This window comes from Panicum hallii, chromosome 3 (assembly GCF_002211085.1).
Source record: "Panicum hallii strain FIL2 chromosome 3, PHallii_v3.1, whole genome shotgun sequence".
Lineage (NCBI taxonomy): Eukaryota > Viridiplantae > Streptophyta > Magnoliopsida > Poales > Poaceae > Panicum > Panicum hallii.
Genome location: NC_038044.1, coordinates 5,347,288 through 5,361,675, shown reverse-complemented (window position 1 = coordinate 5,361,675; position 14,388 = coordinate 5,347,288). Strand labels below are relative to the sequence as shown.

General features: G+C 51.0%; 5 protein-coding genes across 11 annotated transcripts; 2 read left to right on the top strand and 3 right to left on the bottom strand.

Moving 5' to 3' along the window:
- Positions 1–63: 63 nt before the first annotated feature.
- LOC112884699 (mediator of RNA polymerase II transcription subunit 32-like) lies at positions 64–4,313 on the bottom strand. Of its 3 annotated transcripts, none has more exons than XR_003227161.1 (4): positions 2,408–3,440; positions 2,186–2,259; positions 488–1,380; positions 64–408 (listed from the first exon to the last, which is right to left on the bottom strand). XR_003227161.1 is itself a non-coding variant. In XM_025950184.1 (4 exons), the coding sequence occupies exon 1, from the start codon at positions 3,928–3,930 to the stop codon at positions 3,454–3,456; it is 477 nt and encodes a 158-aa protein (XP_025805969.1). In that variant the 5' UTR covers positions 3,931–4,313; the 3' UTR covers positions 64–408; positions 488–1,380; positions 2,186–2,279; positions 2,408–3,453. The 3 variants fall into 3 exon arrangements, 2 of the variants coding, with proteins under 2 accessions (XP_025805969.1, XP_025805968.1); XM_025950184.1 differs by having other exon boundaries at positions 2,186–2,279; positions 2,408–4,313; XM_025950183.1 differs by lacking the exon at positions 2,408–3,440 and having other exon boundaries at positions 488–782; positions 1,034–1,380; positions 2,186–2,358.
- LOC112884697 (putative pentatricopeptide repeat-containing protein At1g53330) lies at positions 4,165–7,159 on the top strand. 5 transcript variants are annotated; one of them, XR_003227159.1, is made up of 4 exons: positions 4,165–5,618; positions 5,857–5,887; positions 6,717–6,766; positions 6,885–7,159. XR_003227159.1 is itself a non-coding variant. In XM_025950181.1 (2 exons), exon 1 carries the CDS (start codon positions 4,178–4,180, stop codon positions 5,564–5,566), a length of 1,389 nt encoding a protein of 462 aa, XP_025805966.1. In that variant the 5' UTR covers positions 4,165–4,177; the 3' UTR covers positions 5,567–5,594; positions 5,857–7,159. The 5 variants fall into 5 exon arrangements, 1 of the variants encoding a protein (XP_025805966.1); XR_003227157.1 differs by having other exon boundaries at positions 6,717–7,159; XR_003227160.1 differs by having other exon boundaries at positions 5,857–6,792; positions 6,893–7,159.
- Positions 7,160–7,502: 343 nt separating this feature from the next.
- LOC112884701 (mediator of RNA polymerase II transcription subunit 32-like) lies at positions 7,503–8,615 on the bottom strand. Its single transcript, XM_025950187.1, has one exon. The coding sequence runs from the start codon at positions 8,231–8,233 to the stop codon at positions 7,757–7,759; it is 477 nt and encodes a 158-aa protein (XP_025805972.1). The 5' UTR covers positions 8,234–8,615; the 3' UTR covers positions 7,503–7,756.
- Positions 8,468–10,508, top strand: LOC112884698 (putative pentatricopeptide repeat-containing protein At1g53330). Its single transcript, XM_025950182.1, has 2 exons — positions 8,468–10,242; positions 10,368–10,508. The coding sequence occupies exon 1, from the start codon at positions 8,481–8,483 to the stop codon at positions 9,861–9,863; it is 1,383 nt and encodes a 460-aa protein (XP_025805967.1). The 5' UTR covers positions 8,468–8,480; the 3' UTR covers positions 9,864–10,242; positions 10,368–10,508.
- On the bottom strand, positions 10,299–12,646 carry LOC112884700. Its single transcript, XM_025950186.1, has 2 exons — positions 11,624–12,646; positions 10,299–10,677 (listed from the first exon to the last, which is right to left on the bottom strand). Exons 1-2 carry the CDS (start codon positions 11,920–11,922, stop codon positions 10,461–10,463), a joined length of 516 nt encoding a protein of 171 aa, XP_025805971.1. The 5' UTR covers positions 11,923–12,646; the 3' UTR covers positions 10,299–10,460.
- Positions 12,647–14,388: the final 1,742 nt, after the last annotated feature.

Here is a 14,388-nt window from a genome sequence, read left to right as displayed (position 1 = left end):
CTAGGGCCATGACTTCTTGTATGGAACAAACAGATTAGACCTTTTCCTTGACACTTCTTGCAATAGACTCACAAGACCTAGTAGTTCTTTCATTCATTTCAACCATTCTCTCAACCTCTCCAAGTAGCCAACTCCCCTTGCTGGTCTTCGGTTGTTTTCCCCTACTATTCTCAGACAATCTATTTCTCCTTTTTGCCCCACTAGTAGGTGTCCCCGGATCTGGTTCACTGTTGTCCTCCTCCTCCTCTTCCTCCTCCTCTTCACTTGGTTGATAGCTTTGCGATGGTGGAACGCTGCTAGAAGCACACCAATTATCCTCACCGGTATTATGAAGGTTTTCAAACATAATTTCTAACTTCTCCTCATTTTGTAGCCCTCTTGTCTTGACCTTCCTGATCCTTTTATCTCCTGCAAACATACCAATATTTGCTTAAATTCAAATCAAGTAAAATCCGTAAATAAAACAAATATAGACATTTATGCTTACTTTGGACATCTTCTTCCACCATTCATCGGTCATAATAATGTTCCCATTTCCATCCCATCCTAGACCGGTCTGCGACTTCAATTGCTTCCAAATACTATGATCTGATTTCAACCTTTCCCATTTGTTCTTAAACTGCTTTCTAGTATACTCAAGTCCAGTTGCAGTTTTAAACTTTTGGATGACATTGTTATACCCAGCTTTGTTTAAATGAGTACTCGAACGATTTCCAATTAGCACTTCTTCTGCAAAAATGTCACATACTATCCTAGTTCTCTCATCACTCCAAAAAGCCATACTGCTCACATAAAAAGTCATATTAGCATCAGAAATACTACGATTGTTATACCAAAAACTACAACCGTTAGGCAACTATCAGAATAAATTACTGCAACAATAGATAGGCACTCAAACAAAACAGTTCTATTTTAAAGAGCAAAATGATGAACCTCCTTGACCCAAATCAAAACAGTTCACTATAATGGTACCAAGTTTTCATATTTGACTTTACATTCTAAAAAATTACAGATGTTGTGCAGTCATTTCTACCTTGCATCAGTTAACTCCGTGTCATTGTCCATCCCGACCCCGATCGACGAAGGAGCAACTGGTGGCCTCCTGTTGCGTCCACCACAGCTAGCCGTTGGTGCCTCACTGGCTGAAGGTGCGGTCGATGACGGTCCTGTGGGGTACATGGGGATGAAGCCACCGGCAGGGGGCACTCCGGCAGTAGCGTATGCAGGGCGAAAACCATGACCAGAGGGGACTCTGAACGCCGGGAACGATGGCAAGATTCCGGCTGCCGGATTGGATTGACTCGCCACACCATTAGTTCCACTTTGGGCTCCTAATCCCGCGACACCACTGCTGGATCGAGACTTCCTCAAGCGATTCATCTGCATGCAAGGACAGGGATTAGTGCACAGCTACAATGCAGGCGTCAGTGCACAGCCCCCAGCTACAATGCAGGCATCAGTGCACAGCAAGCACAAGCAGCAGAAGAGATGATTTGCCTGTAGCCACCTCTGCATGCTCCTTGTGCAATGGCAATCAGGAGCGGCTACGGGCGGTTCTCCGGGCAAATCATCCTGACTACCAGAGTGCCTCTTACGCTATCCCATGTCAGGCCTACTCTTCCTTGGCTTAAAAGAAGAAACTATGGTTTTTTGACTTACAGATCCATTCACTACTCTTTCAACCTACTCTTCTTTGGCTTAAACGATGGACAGGCTACACCAAGACAGGTGAGGTCTTGCACACAACAAAACATAAAGCTTGTGGTGAAATTATCCACTTTGTTTGCCATTGCGGTGTCATCAGCCCAGCAGCAAGGGCATGGCACATTATCTGCCAATGTGCCCCGAAAATTCGACCCCAACTGAACCTAAGTACAGTTTGTTGGGATACCCTCTATTTCTTCAGCTTTCCTGAGAACAACTCATGCCTGTCAAAATGCTGCTGAGATACAAGCCATAAGGTGTCCTTGGGTTTTGCTATTCCTTTCAACCCTGAGCCCCTTTTCAGCCACAAACTGAAAAACACTCCTCCCCAGTGAATAATCCTAGTATACTTTTAATTACGGCAAAATGTACCAGACTATCATATTTGACAACCATCACAATTTGGAGGTGACATTTCAAAAGGACCAAAAACTATGATTTTTTTCAACTAAAAGATCCACTCGCTACTCTTTGAACTTACAATGTATCAATGCCTCAGCATATCAGTTCCTTGCACCCATCTTGAAGCTGGCCCAGCAACGCCTTAACCAGTAGCTAACAAAAGAGAAAAGAATCTGAGACAGTGAAAGAATTGGCCTTCAGTAACGGATATAGAAACTTCAGCGACCAAATTTATATGTAGATATAAAATAATTTTTTCACAAGATATATATAGACAAGATGACAACGACGAATTTGCTACCTCCGGTTAATTTGCTAGGGGACCGGCGATGAGGAGGACGGCGGGTCGGCGACGCAGCTGGGCCTAGGCGCCGCGGGTCGGCGACGAGGAGGACGGCGGGTCGGCGACGCAGCTGGGCCTAGGCGCTGCTCAACCCTAGCCAACCCGTGCTGCGCGGCCAGGATTCGAGCTTGTCCGGGTGGGGATTTGAGGCGGCAACGGCGGTGGTGGAGAGGGGATGACGGCAGGCGACGATTTGAGGGGCCGGCGGCGGCGCCCAACCCTAGCGGCAGGATTGTGCATCTGCTCTGCTCCGTGGGATGTTCTGGAGGTCTCGTACCCCTTCGCGGTCTGTGGATCTAAGAGAAAATTGGCGCATTGGTGGGAGGGTTTTTCTGAAAAAATGATATGAGCTGAAACTAGACAAGCCACAGATAGTGGCTCCTCCCCTCTAATAAAAATGGCTTCAGCTTTTTGGGTGAAGCTGGTTTAGAAAATGGTGTTTGGAAGGGCTTGGTCTTTTTTTGGAGGAGAAGCCAAAGCTGAAGCCCTGCCAAACGGGCCCTAAAGATTTGCTTGATTAGATTTCTTCATGGACTTAATCAATGGTAAATACCATTCTACAAATATCGGTTAGTTTCATTTGGATCATGGATACACTTTCCATAGCAGTAAAGCATCAGTTTAAATTTGGTCTTACGCAAAGAAGATCAAAGCTTAATTTTGAGTGCACAGTTCAGAAGCCGACCATAGCAATGCACTGGCGGTTTACAACTAGTTATGACGAGCAAGAATTAGTTGCCATGCATTATGTGTCACTAGTTCATAGTGTATTATCTCATAATGGGAGGGGAAAAACAGCCAGCAAAGTACAAGTAACTTGGTTCAGTTCTTCAAAATATGAACACCGCAGGGCATTATCAAGTACCATGCTAGTGATCGCAAGCTCTAATGCAGTAAGTCGGAGATGCAAACACATGTTCTTTGTACTCTCTTGAAGGAGAGACGCTACGAGTTCATTCCTGAAGGACGACACAGCTACAGTAGTTAACTCAGCAACTCCATACCTACTGGCCTCCCTCCTCGGGGTGCTGCCCACCGGGGCCCGGGCCGGCGCCGGCGTTGGGGGTAGCGGCACCACCACTTCCGGCGGCCCCAGGGGCGGAGGCTCCTCCTGCGCCGTGCTGGAGCTCGATGACGAGCCAGCGAACGGCCTTGCTCATCTGCTCGAGGCGGACGGCGCTGATGGGCTTGATGCCGGGGGCCGCAGCCAGCGGCGCGGGCCCGGATCCGGAGGAGGCGGATCCCGTGGCCTCGTCGACGAGGCACTCGGAGCCGATGCGCTGGCGGATGGACTCGACGAGCTCCTCGGCGTGGTCGCAGGCGACGCGGAAGAGCTCCCAGCGCTGCTTGAAGGCCTCGAGCGCGGCGTCCGTGGCCGCCGTCTTCTCCCCGCCCGACTGCGCGCGGGCCTCCATCACGGCCGCCGCCGCCGCCACAAACTCGTCGTACGCCGCGCTCAGGTCGTCCACAGTCGCCTCCATCCTTCCTCCGCCCAAGCGCCGCCTTCCTCCGACGACTCGACGCGAATCGAATCGCCCCCGATTCGCCGACGACCCCAAGCAGGCTCAGGAGAAGGCCCAATCAAATCGAAATCAGGATGGGCCTTTACTTGATATCCTGTATCTGGGCCCGGGCCCAGGGCTAGTATAGAACGACGACAAACATGACGTCAGAGGTGTCAACTGCCACGTGTGCCGCCACCAGAACGCCGCAATGCCCCAGGCCGCCATGGCGGGGAAGAAGTTCTCGTCCTACCACCTCGCTGCGGCCCTCCGCCGAGAGCCGGACCCCGCCGCCGCGCTGCGCCTCTTCCTCAACCCCCCGACCTCCACCATCCCATCCTCGGCGCCGTTCCGCTACTCCCTCCGCTGCTACGACCTCATCATCTCCAAGCTCGCCGCCGCGCGCCTCTTCCCGGCCATGGAGTCCGTCCTCTCCCGCCTCGCCTCCTCCTCGGTTCCCCGTCCCCGCGAGCAGCTCCTCTGCCGCGTCATCTCCGCATACGGCCGCGCCCGCCTACCCGCCGCCGCGCGCCGCGCCTTCGCGCACCCGGCCTTCCCCGAGCCCCGCACCGCCCGGGCGCTCAACACCCTCCTCCACGCCCTGCTCGCCTGCCGCGCCCCCCTCAGCGACCTCCTCGCGGTCTGCCGCGACGCCAGGATCCCGCCCGACGCGTGCACCTACAACATCCTCATGCGCGCGGCGGCAGCGTCGGGCTCCCTCGAGCACACGCGCCGCCTGTTCGATGAAATGCTGCGCCTGGGCATCGCGCCGACTGTCGACACGTTTGGCACCATTGTCGCCGCGCTATGCGACGCCGGCCAACTGGAAGAGGCATTCGAGGTGAAGGATGCCATGGTCAGGCGGCACGACGTGTCTCCAAATGCCCATGTGTACGCCAGTCTCGTGAAGGGGCTATGCCAGAGAGGGGAGGTGGATGCCGCAGTGAGGCTCAAGGATGAGATGGCGAGCAAACCAGAACTCTTGCAAAATTCAGCCGTCTATGGGGCACTTGTACGAGCATTTTTCCGGGCAGGGCGCAAAGGTGAGGTAGATGGATTGCTGGAGGAGATGAAGAGGAGGGGGATTGTGCCCCATAGGGACAGGGTGGTGTACAATGCGATCATTGCGGGCTTTTGCGAGGACGAGAGGGATCCCAGTGCTGCATTTGCTGTGCTTGATGACATGCAGAAGTGTGGGTGCAAGCCGGTTGCGGTGACCTATAATACGTTGGTTGCGGGTCTGTGCAAGTCGGGGCGGTGGCAGGACGCGAATGAATTGGTTGAAGATATGCCGAGGCGGGGCTGCACTCCGAATGTGGTGACCTACAGAATGCTCTTTGATGGATTGTGCTCTGCTGGTGAGTTTCATGAGGCAAACCGGGTTCTGTCTGAGATGGTTTTCAAGGGTTTTGCACCGAGCAAGGATGGTGCGAGTAAGTTTGTTGAGGGGATTGAGAAGGAAGGAGATGCAGTATTGCTGGAGTCGGTGTTGTGCCAACTAGCAAAGGTGAATGCTTTGGAGTCAAGTGGATGGGAGAAAGCTATGAGTGGTGTTCTGAATGATCCTGTGGAGCTGAGTATTGAGAAGCCGCTAGCTTCTATAAGATTTGCTTGATTAGATTTCTTCATGGACTTAATCAATGGTAAATACCATTCTACAAATATCGGTTAGTTTCATTCGGATCATGGATACACTTTCCATAGCGGTAAACCATCAGTTTAAATTTGGTCTTACGCATAGAAGATTTGCAGTATAATTGTAGTTACTGAATTTTCTAGCATGCTTTCTGACACATGATTGTGTCAAACGTTTTGTGTTCCCCTATTGACCAAAACATGGTCGTGTGCATCCTACTGCTTCTGTCTAAGAGTTATGTAATGTAGGAAGATATCTCAATTTTGTAGGCTGGTAAACGAAGGGCAGGAGGTTGGACAGGTAAGTTCCACGTGCCAATGTATCACAATTTTGTACCGCATATGTATCACAATGTTGAATTCAGATCTAGCCATCTAGGGGCTACTGTACACAAACAGGGTACTTGGCTTTGGCTATCAAAGTATATACTTAGACCTGATGCTTAAATAGATTTACACGCAATTTATTTGTAAATGAAAGGCGATTCCAATTGAAAAACCATAACAAGTTCCTATAGCCTCGTAGACTTCGCACAAGGTAGGGTGAGTTGATATCCAGAACATTTGGGGTTCGTTAAAATTCGAAATAACAGAATCCCCCAGCAGAGTTTCTGATTGTAAAGGGCGTGATTGGTCCTCATGCCATCCATGTCTACTTGTCTAGCCTTGCTTGGCAAGGTTGGAGGACAAGCCAGTATATTTGGTTTCTTTGCTTGGTTTGAATTTGAGCGAAGCAAGCAAGAAATTACCTGCTTTTAACTAAGGGAGTGACCAATTGGCTCTCTTCTCCTCACAAGGTTTGTCTTATACCAAGCTAGTAGGCAAAGAAACTAAACGTGCGCCCAGTGATATCAACCTGGCCAATTTCATTCTCCAATTCTCCTTGTTAAATGCATTGAACTAACTCCTAGGTTGTGGAAAAGCTTTTATCTGTCTGGAAGCAGATTGTCAGTGAACGCACTCATTTTTATAATAACGTGGACTCATTTTTTTTAAATAAATGCACCAGTGGTCCTTAGACTTATTTAGAAACCTAGCTGACACTATGGGACAAACTAAGGACAAATAGGGATTTTACTCATTTTCATAGGTAATCTAATTGCTTTGATATTTTTTCATTTGTCAAACAGGTCAGGTTGAACTTGGGACAGTAGTTGTATCAATTGCTGTGTATAATCAGGTCTCAAGAATTACAATATTTCTCTTGTTAGTGTCACAACATCATTTCTTGCTGTCGAAGATACCAGCACTACATGGTATAGTATAATTCTTAGTGTCTCCATTTTGTTTCTTTCAAGTGATTCAGAAAAGTCAGATGATGGATTTGATGGCAATACACATCCCCCGTGTTAAGGAACCAAGCCTAGGGATGAATTGGTCGAAGGTTACTGCTCCCTCCATCCTAAATTATTGGTCGTTTTGGCTTTTCTAGATACATAGATTTTGCTATGCACCTAGACATAATATATATCTAGAAAAACTAAAACGACTAATAATTTGGGACGGAGGAAGTATCAAGCAAATATTTATGTAATTACTTATTTTTGAGCAAGATCAACTTCCTGCAGGGCAGACGGATTTGGATTCTTGTGTTGTTTTCAGCTATGGAAGAAAAATTGTATTCAAATATGTATCTGTGAGCACGTATTTTTCTATTATCATTTTGTGCCTTATAGTTTTTATTTAGATTCACGTATCTCATATTCCTTCTTACAACACTACAATCATTTATGGGAAGCAGCGTTTTTGCTAGCTGAGTAAAGTACTAGGCAATGAGCATCAAAGCTGCTTCTTTTTTTTTTTTGAAGTAAGATCAAAGCTTAATTTTGAGTGCACAGTTCAGAAGCCGACCATAGCAATGCACTGGCGGTTTACAACTAGTTATGACGAGCAACAATTAGTTGCCATGCATTGTGTGTCACTAGTTCATAGTGTATTATCTCATAATGGGAGGGGAAAAACAGCCAGCAAAGTACAAGTAACTTGGTTCAGTTCTTCAAAATATGAACACCGCAGGGCATTATCAAGTACCATGCTAGTGATCGCAAGCTCTAATGCAGTAAGTCGGAGATGCAAACACATGTTCTTTGTACTCTCTTGAAGGAGAGACGCTACGAGTTCATTCCTGAAGGACGACACAGCTACAGTAGTTAACTCAGCAACTCCATACCTACTGGCCTCCCTCCTCGGGGTGCTGCCCACCGGGGCCCGGGCCGGCGCCGGCGTTGGGGGTAGCGGCACCACCACTTCCGGCGGCCCCAGGGGCGGAGGCTCCTCCTGCGCCGTGCTGGAGCTCGATGACGAGCCAGCGAACGGCCTTGCTCATCTGCTCGAGGCGGACGGCGCTGATGGGCTTGATGCCGGGGGCCGCAGCCAGCGGCGCGGGCCCGGATCCGGAGGAGGCGGATCCCGTGGCCTCGTCGACGAGGCACTCGGAGCCGATGCGCTGGCGGATGGACTCGACGAGCTCCTCGGCGTGGTCGCAGGCGACGCGGAAGAGCTCCCAGCGCTGCTTGAAGGCCTCGAGCGCGGCGTCCGTGGCCGCCGTCTTCTCCCCGCCCGACTGCGCGCGGGCCTCCATCACGGCCGCCGCCGCCGCCACAAACTCGTCGTACGCCGCGCTCAGGTCGTCCACAGTCGCCTCCATCCTTCCTCCGCCCAAGCGCCGCCTTCCTCCGACGACTCGACGCGAATCGAATCGCCCCCGATTCGCCGACGACCCCAAGCAGGCTCAGGAGAAGGCCCAATCAAATCGAAATCAGGATGGGCCTTTACTTGATATCCTGTATCTGGGCCCGGGCCCAGGGCTAGTATAGAACGACGACAAACATGACGTCAGAGGTGTCAACTGCCACGTGTGCCGCCACCAGAACGCCGCAATGCCCCAGGCCGCCATGGCGGGGAAGAAGTTCTCGTCCTACCACCTCGCTGCGGCCCTCCGCCGAGAGCCGGACCCCGCCGCCGCGCTGCGCCTCTTCCTCAACCCCCCGACCTCCACCATCCCATCCTCGGCGCCGTTCCGCTACTCCCTCCGCTGCTACGACCTCATCATCTCCAAGCTCGCCGCCGCGCGCCTCTTCCCGGCCATGGAGTCCGTCCTCTCCCGCCTCGCCTCCTCCTCGGTTCCCCGTCCCCGCGAGCAGCTCCTCTGCCGCGTCATCTCCGCATACGGCCGCGCCCGCCTACCCGCCGCCGCGCGCCGCGCCTTCGCGCACCCGGCCTTCCCCGAGCCCCGCACCGCCCGGGCGCTCAACACCCTCCTCCACGCCCTGCTCGCCTGCCGCGCCCCCCTCAGCGACCTCCTCGCGGTCTGCCGCGACGCCAGGATCCCGCCCGACGCGTGCACCTATAACATCCTCATCCGAGCCGCCGCTGCCTCTGGCTCCCTCGAGCACGCGCGCCACCTGTTCGATGAAATGCTGCGCCGGGGCATCGCGCCGACCGTCGTCACGTTTAGCACCGTCGTCGCCGCGCTGTGCGATGCCGGCCAGCCGGAAGACGCGTTCGAGGTGAAGGAGGTGATGATCAGGCTGTACAATGTGTCGCCAAATGCTTTTGTGTATGCGAGTCTGATGAAGGGGCTCTGTGAGAAAGGAGATGTGGATGCTGCGGTGAGGCTCAAGGAAAAGATGGCGGGGAATGCAGAACTTGTGCTCGATTCAGCTGTATATGCGACACTTGTACGAGCGTTGTTCCGGGTAGGGCGGAAGGGTGAGGTAGTTGGAATGCTGGAGGAGATGAAGGGGAGGGGGATTGTGCCTAATAGGGTGGTTTACAATGCGATGGTCGCAGGCTTCTGCGAGGATGAGAGGGATCCAAGTGCTGCATTTGCGGTGCTTGACGACATGCAGAAGAGTGGGTGCAAGGCAGATGCGGTGACCTATAATACGCTGGTTGCGGGTCTGTGCAGGTTGGGGCAGTGGCGGGATGCTGCTGAATTGGTAGAGGATATGCCAAGGCGGGGGTGCCCTCCGGATGTGGTGACCTACAGAATGCTCTTTGATGGGATGTGTGCTGCTGGGGAGTTTCTTGAGGCAGATCAGGTTTTGAATGAGATGGTTTTCAAGGGTTTTGCACCAAGCAAGGATGGTGCAAGGGAGTTTGTTCAGGGGATTGAGAGGGAAGGAGATGCGGCATTGCTGGAGGCAGTGTTGTGCAGACTAGCGAAGGTGAATGCTTTGGAGTCGAGTGGATGGGAGAAGGCTGTGAGTGGTGTGCTGAATGGTCCCTCAAAGTTGAGGCTAGAGAAGCAGCTAGATTCTTTACGAATTGCTTGAGTAGACATCACTGCGGATTTGATCAATGCAGTGTTGTTGTGAAAAATGACAAGCACGAAGTAGAGTGAGGAGCAATCAAAGCTTGGATCAGCAAGCACGTACTGTTGGCTGATCGTACAGAGAACCAGGCATTGGTAGATCGATCGAGATCGAGGTTGATGCCATATCGAGGCAGGCGTTTGCATGTCGGTATCGGCGATCCAGCAGGAGAAACAAGTGTATGTGGGCGCGTTGAGACGATGGCGACCTGCCCTCCAAGCTCCAAGGCTGGAACTCGGGACGGTATGCATTACGCATCGCTATCGTAGGCTGTGGTCTTGTGGACACAAGGAGGTTTGGTCACGTGATCTTTCACTTCGTGCTACATCGGGGGCAGCGTGTAAGTGCTTCTCAGTTCTCATAACTTGGAAATTGGATACTTCGTTTTCCACGAGGTTTGCTTAGAATCTACAAACTTAGTTTTTCCTCGAGGTTTGCTTAGAATCTACAAATTTTCCTTCACAGGCCAGCACTAGTTGGGTGCCTCCAAGATCACAATCTAAAGACAGTACCTTACATGAAACTCTTTAAAGATTCCAAATCATTTTGAAAGTGACTTCAAATCATGTGGTTATGGAAGAACCACAGGAGGAACGCGATGACGAGCAACAGGACTAGCAGGTTGCAGAACGACTGGCTCCTGCAGTAGCCACCGCACGCCTTGGACAGGCCTCTGCCGTCCGTGGCCGCCTCCGTGTTGTGCCACTGCCGTATGAACTCCTTGCCCCCGCCTCCGGTGATGCTCACCGCGTTCTCGCCACAAATCTCGCAACGCCTGCATGCAGCCATGGTACAGAAAAGTTCAGGTTCAGGCGAAACATAGTATATTTCTGCAGTATGAGGCTATCTCGACCTAATACAAAAAAAGAGCAGATGCATACTATTTGGCACAGCAAAGAAATGGCGACAGCTGATTCTGAAGTGATTGGTAGCAATAATTACCGTCTTCATCCATGAGCAATTGAGCATTGCACATGGTGCCACTAGTATAGAAAGGAACTGCTGGCCGTTGGTATTGTTCACCAATCAGAGATGCAGAGAGGACCTGCCTAATGACAACACATCCTACAGTGCTCTCTACTAGGAATTGTCACGGATTATTCCACCATGATTCCCGAGCTTTATTCCTTTTCATTATTACCCAGCAAAGATTCCTTTCCTAGTCTGTTTTACTTTTATGTTGCCATGTTTCATTGTCATGAACTCTTCATGTAGTGCTTTACATATTGGTCATATGTTTCTAAAAGTATATACTTTATATTAGTTCTTTATGTAAAAAGCATAAGGTCTTGTTTGGAACACTAGCTAGTACTGTATCACGTAAGAAATTTTCAAAAGTTTTGCACAAAATCCATCCAAATTCTAAGCCAAGGCTCAAAAAGGCCTTTCGTATCGCCTCTTCCATATGAGCGAATGGCAGAGCATTGCATTTACCAAGTATTGTACTGTAATAGTCTGTCAAGACTCAAGAGTGCATGCATACCCATCCCTATGCAAAGGCTATTTTATTAATTGATTCAACGCATATTTTACGAGGAATAGTTCGACATATATATCATGCTGGAATTAATTCCAGAATCGAATTTTCGATGAGCTAAGTAAGCAATTTGCTCGTTTGCTCATGAAAATTACCCTCATAATACGAAGCAGTCGTAATGGAAAGCCAAGGCTGAAAAAGCTGCGAGCAAGCGAGACCATGGAACGAAGCATGTACCTGTAACCTGTTGCCCCGGACGGAGAACCACGCCTCGGCGCACCGCCGGTGCGCCGCCGCCAGCTCGCCGCGGCAGCCGGGGCCGAGCCTCACCAGCCGCCCGCTCAGCTGCTGGGGCAGCTCGCCGTCCCCGTCGGCCAGGTGGCAGATCCTGCACCCGGGCCACTGCCGCTCCCGATCGCTCGCAGCGCTCCCGTCGGCAACGTCGACCACGACGTGCGCCACCACCTCCCCGTCCGGCGCCACCTGCCGTTCTCCGCCGCGGCCGGCCCTGGCCTCTCCGGCGGCGAGGGCGATCACTGCCATGGCCGCCTCACCATCTCACGCCGGCCGGCACGGCCAGGTCGAGGTCTGTTCCCATGGCTGGCGCTCGTATCCGCAGGAATCTTGGTTTTCGGAGCGGAATGATTGAGCATGTTTATGCTTGCAGCGTTCAGCTACGCAATTCTGTATGCAGCTTAATTTGAGTCCGGCGGCCAACATTTTCCTCCTCTCCTTCATGTTCGATGACACCAAAAGGTATTTCGCTGCCATCTCCAGTTTCCGGCATAGCCAAATTAGTTTACTAAAGTACTGGACACTCAGGGTTTGAAGGTCAATGTATTTCCTTCACCAAAACCACTACTCGGACCTACAAAGTTGTGTGCAACACACAAATCACCTAAAAAGGATGCTACACCAGTATAGACCAACCCATCACCGCTGGGTCGAAACCGACATCATCGCCGGATCGGCCGCCCATTGGATTAGGATTGACGGTGATGGGGTGGCGCATCACCACCGGGTCTAAAAACCGGCAGGTGCAGTTGGTTAAAAAAAATTAGAAAAGAAAAAAAAAGCTCCACATGCCGCCGTGACAGCGCCGGCCCCGCACGTCCATTCAGCGCTGCCGCCTAACACTGTTTTCTCGCGTCGCTGGCGGCGGCCCCTCTCCGGTCCCATGCCTGCACACCAAATCCAGTAAATCATAACTCAATCGCCCCCGAGCCTAATCCAAATCAACGGATCCCGACCCGAGACTCACGGATTTCGTCCAAATTAGCAGGAACTGGAATCGGCTTGTGCATGCACGAGGTTAGCGAAGGCGGCGGCACAGCGAGCTGAATCGGGAAGTGAGCGAGGAAGGGAAACGCTTGAATCGGCTCGTGCATGCATGAGGTTAGCGAAGGCGGCGGTGCAGCGAGCGGAATCGGTGAGCGAGGAAGGGAAACACTTGAATCGGCTCGTGCATGCACGAGGTTAGCGAAGGCGGCGGCGCAGCGAGCTGAATGGGGAAGTGAGCGGGGAAGGGAAACAGTGGAGGAAGGGAGGGAAGGCTGCGATGGTGGCTGGGTGGAGGCTGCGAGGGGGGGGTGATGCCGGCTGCCTGCGCGCCGGCCCCGCGCGCCGGCAGTCCCTCGCTGCAGGAGAGGGGGAGGGGAGGTGCGAGAAGGGAGAGGAGGGGGTGGTGGGGAAGACAATGACTGTAGAGAGGAGGGGAATAAGAGGGAGAGAGAAGGATAGGAGGGGATGAAATAGAGCGAGGGGCATCACCGGATCATAATATGGACCGGTGGTATACGAACCGGCCGCCGGTCCGTATTACAACCCGGCGGTGATGCTCGTCAAACCTATCACCGCTGGATCGTAATAGAACCGGCGGTGACGAGGCATTTAGAATGGGTCAGTCTGTAGTAGTGCTAGCACATGGTGAAGCCATCCTCACATAAGTGTGCTAGTTTTAGAGGTATTTGATGTTATGATGGCCCCACTCCTCAGACTTGAATCCTTGTAATATCCATGGTATTTTGATGGTACCCCATGCACTTCTTGAACATCATAGTAAACCAAACAAAATCCTCCTTATATTCTTATTGAACTCGACTTGCTTGATGTTTGAATTAACTATGGTGCCAGATATGACCTATCTGCCTCTGTCCGAGGAGAAAGTGAAAAGGCAAAACTGAATTGAAGTATCATTTGTGTTTGTAAATGGGCATGCTTGGGCAATTTTGAGCTTGTGCTCCTTTGATGAGAATAGCTCATAGTGTTTTACCCACAAGTTACTGTAACGTAACGTAAGTCCTACTGCCCAGTCTGGATAGGTGCTGAGTGGCAACCGAAATTGATTGTGCTTGCTGCATTGTCGGATTAGCAAATAAGATTAGAAGATTGGTACCCACATATGAATTAATTACTATAAAGTGTTATACCCACACATGTATCGCTCATAGTGTTTTACCCACAAATTACTGTTACTTAAAGTGTTACACTATATGCCTTAAATAATCTTGTGCATGCTTCCCAAATTCATCCTTTAGGAGATAATCATTTCATTGACACAGAATTGTGTTCACGCCAACTTTTTGGTTCTAACAAAATGAGAATCTACAGGAAACAATCTACCAGATGAGCTAGGAGTGCTTGAAATTTCAGTCGTATTCGCAAATGGGAATGCTTACTTGTGTTCCTTGGCTTACAATAGTTCAATGGATGGATCAATATATATACTATATAGTCTTGATCTCATGCTCCCCAGTCGATGACGGTTCATTGGGTGGATCAAACACAATTCCTACTGCCGAATCATCCAGCTGGATTAGGTGCTAAGTAGCAATAGGAATTGGTTGTGCTTGCCACATTGCCGGGCTAACGAGAAGGATGGTACACACTTGAAGGAGTATTTAGTGGGGACTATATATTCTGAATGCACAGAAGGCTATTTGTTGAAGCTAGGAGACTTTACTCTGAGTCATTATTTATACCATAGCTAGAGAGTCTAGCCTTGATGAG

Excerpts from the sequence above, each read along its gene's own strand:
- LOC112884698 (XM_025950182.1), top strand. The coding sequence starts at position 8,481 with ATGGCGGGGAAGAAGTTCTCGTCCTACCACCTCGCTGCGGCCCTCCGC.
- LOC112884697 (XM_025950181.1), top strand. The coding sequence starts at position 4,178 with ATGGCGGGGAAGAAGTTCTCGTCCTACCACCTCGCTGCGGCCCTCCGC.
- LOC112884701 (XM_025950187.1), bottom strand. The coding sequence starts at position 8,233 with ATGGAGGCGACTGTGGACGACCTGAGCGCGGCGTACGACGAGTTTGTG.
- LOC112884700 (XM_025950186.1), bottom strand. The coding sequence starts at position 11,922 with ATGGCAGTGATCGCCCTCGCCGCCGGAGAGGCCAGGGCCGGCCGCGGC. Across the intron at positions 10,678-11,623 it reads TTCTCCGTCCGGGGCAACAG|GCGTTGCGAGATTTGTGGCG; the intron begins GTTACAGGTACA and ends GGCTGCATGCAG.
- LOC112884699 (XM_025950183.1), bottom strand. The coding sequence starts at position 1,380 with ATGAATCGCTTGAGGAAGTCTCGATCCAGCAGTGGTGTCGCGGGATTA. Across the intron at positions 783-1,033 it reads ACGGAGTTAACTGATGCAAG|TATGGCTTTTTGGAGTGATG; the intron begins GTAGAAATGACT and ends TTATGTGAGCAG. Across the intron at positions 409-487 it reads GGTGGAAGAAGATGTCCAAA|GAGATAAAAGGATCAGGAAG; the intron begins GTAAGCATAAAT and ends GTATGTTTGCAG.